The following is a 9,352-nucleotide window of genomic DNA, read 5'->3' as shown; positions in this document are numbered from 1 at the left end:
TAAAAAAAAAATTATAACCAAAAGTAATAGTAAATAATTCATGTATTAAAAATACAAAAGAATTTTATATTTTATTCGGTTACAAATTAATATATTGATAAGATGATTTTATTTTTTTATGATACAAGTATTCTTTATTAGATAATTATGTTTAAGTTAGAAATGATCATTGATAGTAAAATTCTTATTTAACATAACTTCATAATCATGATTCAAATATCTAGACATTTGATTAAAATAAAAGAATCTCGTATTAATTAATCACACGGAGAATATTATTATAATTTATAAATGATGATAAATTTATTATTTTTTACATTAAATTTACATAAAAATTAAACTATTAATTAAATAAATAAAGCTTTTAGGTGAGAGTACAAAGAGGAAGAAAATCACCTTTAATTTATTGAAAGTTTGAACAAAAAAAAAAAACAAAGCATTCATAACGAAAGCACTAGGGGGCATAATTGGGTAATATCTTAGGCTTTGTATCTGCGAAGGAGGGTGACCCCCCCTGGATCCGGTTATCTTATTAAATTTCTGTTGGAGCGGCCACTTCATTTTTCGTGCGCAGCGACAACACAACGTAGATAAGACCATCGTTGTTTTGTTCAGATTCTGCGCGTTTTTTCATTGTTACATAATAACCAACCACATTCTGCATGTCCAATTCTTCTTCTTCTTAAATATATCTCGTCTTCTCACTCCCATCCAATCCCCTTTTGAAAACGCCACAATCTTTATTCAATCACTTCACTGTCGTACACTCACACCTTGCTCCCCCCCTTCTCCAATTCGCTACAAGGTACCATTTTGACGACGACCCATGTTTGCTTTTCGTTTAACAACGTTAAATTCGCTATCTTTTCGGAACCCCTTTTGCTCTGATTCTGTTTTTCGTTTGCTCAGGCTTTTCAACATGGAGATCGATAAGGCAATTAGAGAGTGTGACGATCGAAGACTTCAGACCAAGTACAACAACGCTACCTATGTTGTTCAGAGAGCTTTGGCTTTGTATTCGTAAGTCGTTCTTTGTCTCCTATGAACTGGGACATGCAATTTGTGGGGTTGTTGTCTTGAACCTTTCTATGAGATAGGTTTAGAGTTCATGTGTGAGGAATTGGATTCATTTGCCCCTTTTCTGTTGGTTAGTGTAAATCAGAAAATGAGGAGTGTTGACTTGATTTTTGATGTTGTTTTGACTGGAAAGATGAATAGGTGCTCAATGAGGATTTATTGTTGATTTATGTTGGATCCATTTTATGAGTTTATGGGGTATATTGAATTTCCTTCCTTGATTGCTTTTGTCTTAGGGGCAAGCATTTGTTGAAAATGTTTGAGTCTGTTAACTTGAAAATATTGCTGGAAATGTGATATCTGGAAACAACGATCTGTGACGATGTTCTGTTTGGTCTAAGTCACTGGAGAATTCTTACGATGGTGTTATCTGAAAACTGGAAATAGCTTTTATTTTGACATTTATAATTGTATGTAAGTTTATGAAGAAGGGACGATATGCACTCCATCTGTTGATTTTTTAACAGGGTACCCATTCCAAATAACTCAACAACTCTTACAGCTACATAGGAAGACTATTTTGCATTGATGATGGCCAAATTGGGGATTGAAATTTGATTGTTTTGGGGACAACTGCATATACATCAAAGAGTGATGTCTCCCTACTTTTTGGTGTCTTTTTGCTAATTCATTTGCTATAAGTCATACCTTGTTTTAAATTATGAATGGAGAAAAAATTATGATCTTTTATGACAATTTTATCTTCTCAATGCTGATTGTCCTTGTTAATGTAAGTTGTCTTATTATGTCTGTTGTATTAATGTATTTCTTCCAACAGTATTGAGGAGGTTGCCTTCAGTTTCAATGGAGGAAAGGATTCAACAGTAAGTTTTAATGTCTGTAATCTTTTATGATCTATCAGAATCTATGGACTCGTTAATGGTGACATTGACCTTCGGCATGCAGGTTTTGTTGCACATACTCAGGGCTGGCTATTTCTTGCATAAAAAGGGGCAAAATAGTGTCAATGGGGATCTAAAAGATTTTCCAATTCGAACAATATATTTTGAGAGTCCTTGTGCATTCCCAGAAATCAACTCATTTACCTATGATACTGCTGCCATGTGAGTGAAGCTTCTTCTTCCTTTCTACTTTTTTTTTTTTTTTTTTATTTGTCATTGAAGTTTAGATAATATTGAGAGGTGATATATTCCTCCCTTAATTTCTACCATTGTTTGTAATTTTTAAACTTGGAGGCTTGTCCTCCTTTAAAGGTAGAGCAGCTAATGATTTTTTTTCTTGAGCAGCTATGGGTTGCAAATTGACACCATTAGCTTAGATTTCAAGTCTGGTTTGGAGGCTTTGCTAAAGGAAAAACCGATTCGAGCTATCTTCCTTGGAGTTCGAATTGGAGACCCTACTGCGGTAAGTGAAGATTTTACAAACAATATACGAACATCTTTAAAAAAACTACACACATATATAATTATTCTTAGATATATGTTAAGGAAAAAGCTTAGCTACATTCTCATTACTCAATAAGTTGCAAACTTGCAATCTAGTAAAGATAAAATGGCTTAAACGATGACAAAATGATACTTATTATAATATAAAGTGGTACTTGTCATTGACTCATTGTAACTTCTAAATGTTCTTTGAATACCTCAACATTGTCATTAATCTCACTATATATGATCATTAGACATATTATGCATAATTTATGATTTGCCAATACTACAATTTTGGAACAATTGCAGCATGCATTAAATATCTCAATTTTCCACACTATTGCATGCTCAAAATCAATGTAAAATTTTCCCATAGAGCAAATTCAACCTAAAGTTAGGTTCCCCAATTTCTGTATAAACTTACTATTAGTTTGAAATCACCAGAATAATAACCAGAATATGGCTGAAAAGATTACTCTAAGCTGTTGAGGAGAGGATAATTAGGGCACATGTGAAAAATCATCTATTTGAAGAGTGTCAAATTACTTATCAGAATCTTCATTTTCCACTTTACTTCCTTCAGGAAATTTTCAAACATGTTCGTTCAAAAACAATTTTGAGAAAAAGTATCAAGTGTATGGCCTTAGTAAACTGTAAAAGCTTAAAATTGTATGTGTTTGCTCTTTAAACCAATATTTAATTACCATGGTTTAATGAAAACTGGACTATTGGCATATTATATTCATACATGTGTGCTCCTACCTTACAGGTTGGTCAAGAACAATTCTCCCCTAGTTCACCTGGGTGGCCACCTTTCATGAGGCTGAATCCCATTTTAGATTGGTCATACAGGTTTGATTCTTTGTTCTATGCTGTTTCTTTTTCTTGCTTTTAATTAAATAAAATTAAAACCAGTGCTTATATTTGGTGCTTTTCTTTTAAACTCTTATCTGGACGAGCAAGCAATATAAAGATCTGAAAGAATTGAATTCTCTCTTTAAGACATTAGTGGTTGATGCCAATTTGTGGGTAAATCTTTTTCATTTTGTAATAAATTTGACTCTTACAAGGTCTGCTGTCTCATATTTGCTAGCGTTGGATGATATGTTTCATGTCCCTAAAACATTAGTATTGGAGACAAAATATTGTGGTTATTAGTTGTGTGAGCAGTGCCACTAATAGATAGACTACCTCATTTCCAAATTGATTTATTTTTTTGGCATACTTTTCTTTATATCTAAACTCTTCCCTTTTGAAGACAGCTGTATGATTTATGGTTATTTCTTGTCCTTGGTACAAGTTCTCTTAGATTTATAACCATTTGGCAATGTACAGACTCTCATGTTTGGTCAGCCATTTAAATGAAAAATCAGAGAAAACTAGAAAACCTCAGGTAAAAGGTGAGGGGTAGCTTGTTAATAGCAAAAAAAGACTTTACTCTAAATGGATTTTTTGAAAACATAGGGCCCATTTACTTTTGTTGTCATTTTCTGTTTTCACTAACCTTGTTTTCAATTTGTTTCCTATTTTTAAAGATTTGTACAGGAAATAGAGAAAACATGAAAAAAAAATGTTTTCAATCTTTCCTGTACAAATCTTTGAAAACAGGAAACAGATTGAAAACAAAGTGACAATTTTGTAATTAAAAAGTGAAAACAGAAAATAAAAATAGGAAACAAAAACACAGGAAATGGGCCCTTATTTTCTTGATATAGCCCAATGGCTGTTGTTATAACTTATAACTTGAAATATAATTTTCTTTTTGCAGTAATCAGAATTTTTCAAAGGGTAATTTTCTTAGAAAGTAGAGCCTAATAACTCAGGGAATTCATTTGGTTTCCTTCCCTCAATTTGCATTTTAACTTGAGAGCACCATCACTTGGAAAATAGTGTTTGTTCTTTTCCATGATTATTTACATTGATGCTTTTGGAATGTCATAATGTTAATTGCTTCATTTACTTATGGTGTTTATATTTCTATACAGAGACGTGTGGGCCTTCCTTTTAACTTGCAAGGTGAACTATTGCAGCCTTTATGATCAAGGGTAATACTCAATAAATATGCTGAACTGTATTGTTATCTCTGCCTGTCATATTTTCCTTTTTTGTTTAAGTTTTCCCCCAGAATAGGTGTCAATGGGAAAAAAAATGGATGAAGATCTGATCATGATTTGCAAACTATTTAAAAAGACTTCACTAAATAACCTGACTGATACGTTCTCTATTGCTGAATTTAATAATTGATCCATCATGGTTGACATTAAGTTCTAGATGTTTGTATTTATTCAGGGGATTTTTGTGTGCAATTATTTCTTTATGAATTTGTGCAGTTATACTTCAATTGGGAGCATATACGACACAGTTCCCAACTCATTATTATGCATTAGCAATTCTTCCAATAAATTCAAACCTGCATATTTACTTGCTGACGGAAGATTAGAGAGGGCAGGGAGGGCTAAAAGGCCATCTACTTCAACTGGTGGACAAATTCCTGCAGAGAGCAATGGCCTGACTAGCCAGGATTCATATAAAAACAGCATGCTCACAGCATCAATCATTGCTGTGGGAGATGAGATTCTGTAAGTACCTCGATATCACATGGATAGTAGGATTTTGTGAAATTTATTGGAAAACTCTATCTTGCATGAACTAGCATTAGTATGCCCTGCTTTATAATTTTCCATTGGGAGATTTTCACAATTTTATCAGACTATTTACCCAGGTTTCTAGCTTTGGTGTATCAATTTGCTATGGTTTAACTATTGTTGAATTTCTTGATTGTGTGATTGATGACTTGTTGTCGTTTTGCTGTTCTTCCTATATGTTGACATAGACACTCTTTCATTAATCTTGAACAAACAATATCCTTTTTTTATGTGAAGAAAGTAAACATCTCAGAAATCAATTTTAATTTTTCTATAATCATTTGAGGAAAGAAAAGATTTAATGAAAATAAATTTAATTTCTTAAAAAGCTATCATGTCATGTTGTGTAGTGAACTCATTAATTTTTTATGATCCTTTAACTGTCTTGGTGATGTTCTCTTTTTCTTTACTCTGTTCCATAGCTCAGGTTTGGCAATCTTGAGGATCTGTTGGGACCTTATTTGTGTAGGAAGCTGCATTCAATTGGTTGGTCTGTGTTACAACATTCTGCTGTGCACAACAATGTGAGTTCTTTTCTGCAGAAGTCCTACATATGTTTATTCAAACTGTTCTGCTTTGCTGACATCAGCAACTGAAGGTGTTATTATGAGTCTGTTGATAGTGACCCACATGAAAACTCTAATTTAGGCATTCTTCACCTAATATTATAATTTCATGGTTTGTGACTTCTGTACCAGATAGATTCTGTGGCCGAAGAAGTTGAGAGACAAAAATCTAAAAGTGATATGGTAAGATACACGCTTAGATTCTATTCTATGCATGAATTCTTGATGATAAAGTGATGGTTCAGGATATTTACCTGGCCTACTTTTTGTAGGTATTTATATATGGAGGTGTAGGTCCACTGCATTCAGATGTTACCATAGCAGGCATTGCAAAAGCTTTTGGTGTTCGTTTGGTGCGTTACTTCAATTGCTGTATTTATAAATTTGAGGCTACTATAATCATTCCCTAAATATGCTCTGTCCATCCATATCAATTAGAGTAGTTAGTCTTCTACAAGTGTAGTTAATACTTCTGTTGTTAGTAGTTAACTGCCCAACATGTGCTGTCAACAGCATTCGGTTATGGTGTTGTTGGTTCTGTTGAAGAGGGATAGCTTAACTCTCTATATATTTTAATTATTTTAATTGCCCTAAGTTCATTATATCTGAAAATAATAACACAATCAGTTCAGATTGCATCTCAATTTCTCTCTGTTATTTCAGCTTTTTTTCACTTTTTCTCATCTTCCTGGAATCTCTATATCATTATTGTTTGTTGATTTGGTTTTGATGTAGGCTCCTGATGAAGAATTTGAAGAATATCTCAGGCATATTATTGGTGATCAGTGTACTGGTGACCGAAATGAGGTAATTTACTTCAGAAAATGTAGGTTGTTTTTGGGAACTTTTGATGTTTCCCCTACACATTTCGGGTGTGAGACTAATCTTCATTTTGGATACCGAGGCTTTCACTCCCCACAAGTACTTTTATACTGGCTCAAATGCTACATTGTGCAGGACTCTCTACCACTGGTTATTGATTATTTATACAAAAAAAAAGCTAACTATCTTTCTTGAGTTTAAGTTTTTAATTATAATGCATCATTTTGTGGTTGAATAAAGCACTTGTTTGATTTCAGTTGTCTAGCAAATGGGAGGAGAGGGTGAGAATTATAGCGTGCTTCTTTAATATGGTTGTACCATAACTTAGGAATGTACCCAACAATTGTTTCATTGGTAGGAACGTTTGAGACCATGACTTGTGAATATAATTTTCATGCTCATGCTCACAAATGACTAGATCATTAACTTTTTAAGAAGGTCCAATCCTTAACATTGCCGCAGCCTAGAACAAGTCTCTCAGAGCGGTTCATATTTTCAGGAAAGTTTTTTAAAATACTGATTCTGCTTTGCTTTATATTTGGGGGGGGGGGGGGGGGGGGGATGAGGCAATGAGAAACACACTAATAAGATTGTATAGCCATGTATATTTTGATTCCAATATTTCTTCCTTTTGTGTCTGCAACCGTCAATCTGCTTTCTCAGCTTGCATTGCACACAATATACTATGTCATTACATTTTGTAGTGTGTAATTCATTAATATTGATCTTTCCTTGTCTTTCACCTTTCAGATGGCTCAATTGCCTGAGGGCATAACTGAATTGTGGCATCATGACAAATTGTCTGTGCCCTTGGTATGTATTCAGAACTTCATTAAAGAAAATTGTTTCCTTATATGCCATTCACCAGAGATTGACTTTCACATTAAGGAGAAACTGGGAATTTTTTTGTACATTTATTTGTTGTGATCAACTCCTACAATATAATGAAAATATTGAAGCAATACTGGTTTTAACTGTTTGAAATAATTACTGTTTTTTTTGCAGATCAAGTGCGAAAATGTAATAATTCTTAGTGCAACAAATGTTCCGGAGATGGAAAAGCAGTGGGACTGTTGGATTGAATTAGCAAAATCTAGTGACCTACTAGCATTGCTGGAACCATATGTATCAAAGCATGTGACAACTAGTCTTTCAGATGTATGTACTAACTTTCATATATCATGATACATCTGGGATGATTTCATTACCTGTGATTATTTGGAATTTTGTTTTTTTTCAATATATGTTGATACAGTTATTGCCTTTGTTTAAATTTCACTTGTAACACGTGTTCTGCAGGCTTTGTCTATGGTGAGACTCATCTTTATGTGCCCATCCTTTTTTTTAATTGCTTCTGATTGACCAATGTAAATGCAAGTACACAGCATTTGATTTTGCTTGCATTAAATAATAATGATCGGAGGTGCAATGGATGTGTACTCAAATATCTTGAGTGAAATTATTCAATGGTAGCAGTAGGAGACAATTTATTCTAATGAGTATGAAAATTCCGTATACTGTGTTTGCCTTGTTTGTCTCTCTAATTTTTTTCCCCCTAAGCTCATCTGGTTTTACTTCGGGATATTTAAACTGCAGGTTGAAATTGCTCAACCTCTGTCAAAGCTTTGCCTTGAATTTCCAGATCTTTATATTGGTATGAAGTTTATGAGTTGTTGTGACATTTACCAGTATATGACTCACTATCTGATATCTATCTCTATTTTTAATTGTATTTCTTCTTTGTAACATCTAGGCTGTTACCGCAATGCCAGATATGGATCTCTTATAGTAAGCTTCAAAGGAAAGGTACAATGAACTTCCCTATTTTAGTCTTTGTTTTAAGAAAAATAAGTTTTCCTGTATATATACCAGATGTTTAAATTCTAATTTTGTTACAGGACCTAACACGCATTGAATCAGCTATAAAAGCTTTACAAAAGAAATTTCAACCCAGTGCTTTCATTGAGACGAAATAGGATGATGTTCTAAATGCTATGGTCCATTTCTTTTGGATGCCAACAGAATGAAAACCTTTCATGGCTGGGTCATATCATTCTCATATTACCTACAAATATAAGATGCATTGGGATAAAGATGGAGAGGGAAGAAAATCAAGGTGCTGCTGTATTGGTAGAAGAAAGAACAATGGCACAAGGAGGTGGCTGAATCTTCAATTCTATTGCCATACACAGCACTTTTAACTGCTTCATGGAGCATGGACAACCTATTGATTATTATTGAATTATCTCAACTTACATCACCGCTTTACAAGTATACACTATACAGGTTTTTTCGTTGAAAATTCAGCATTTAAACCTTTATTTAGCAGGGCGAATTGCATCATCAGCTTTGGCTGCTATATATCTGATTTTATGTTGATTATAATATACTCTGCTCTATAGTTAGCAAGAAGTAGGCCATCTGGTGTATGAACCATTTTGCTAATTTTTTTTTACCATTCAACACTGGGGCATAATTTGGCCAGTGCAATAACGTAGTTATTGGGAAAGTCACCATGCCCCTTCTCGTTTTAACTTTTATTTTTGTGGGAGTGGACACCTCTTACAGGTTACATCTGATTGATTCTTAGTTTTTGTCAACGGAACTCTATTTTTCATACAAGATTAATGAATGATTTCTCACTGGATGAAATACAAGACACTTTTATTGAAAGCAAGATATTTTCCCCTCGGCTGAAATTCAGATTACATACAATATATAGAAATGTTTGATCCATTGAGAATATATACAATTCACTTTTAGGGGAAGCAATTCTAGTGTTGATCAACAGTTAAAATCTAAATAATTGATATAAGTAATGGAATTTATATCCTCTCTTTGGTCCTATTTATAA

At 33.4% G+C, this 9,352-nt stretch overlaps 1 protein-coding gene across 2 annotated transcripts; it reads left to right on the top strand.

Moving 5' to 3' along the window:
* Positions 1-484: 484 nt before the first annotated feature.
* Positions 485-8,907, top strand: LOC100795114 (FAD synthase). Of its 2 annotated transcripts, XM_003521362.5 has the most exons (17): positions 485-805; positions 910-1,020; positions 1,856-1,901; positions 1,984-2,141; positions 2,325-2,442; positions 3,235-3,317; positions 4,451-4,510; positions 4,796-5,044; positions 5,538-5,634; positions 5,809-5,859; positions 5,949-6,029; positions 6,412-6,483; positions 7,249-7,311; positions 7,504-7,656; positions 8,095-8,152; positions 8,252-8,304; positions 8,397-8,907. In XM_003521362.5, exons 2-17 carry the CDS (start codon positions 920-922, stop codon positions 8,472-8,474), a joined length of 1,521 nt encoding a protein of 506 aa, XP_003521410.1. In that variant the 5' UTR covers positions 485-805; positions 910-919; the 3' UTR covers positions 8,475-8,907. The 2 variants fall into 2 exon arrangements, with proteins under 2 accessions (XP_003521410.1, XP_040870061.1); XM_041014127.1 differs by lacking the exon at positions 485-805 and having other exon boundaries at positions 812-1,020.
* The last annotated feature ends 445 nt before the right edge of the window (positions 8,908-9,352 follow it).

Source organism: Glycine max, chromosome 3 (genome assembly GCF_000004515.6).
Source record: "Glycine max cultivar Williams 82 chromosome 3, Glycine_max_v4.0, whole genome shotgun sequence".
NCBI classification, from domain to species: domain Eukaryota; kingdom Viridiplantae; phylum Streptophyta; class Magnoliopsida; order Fabales; family Fabaceae; genus Glycine; species Glycine max.
This window is presented reverse-complemented; position numbering and strand designations above follow the sequence as displayed.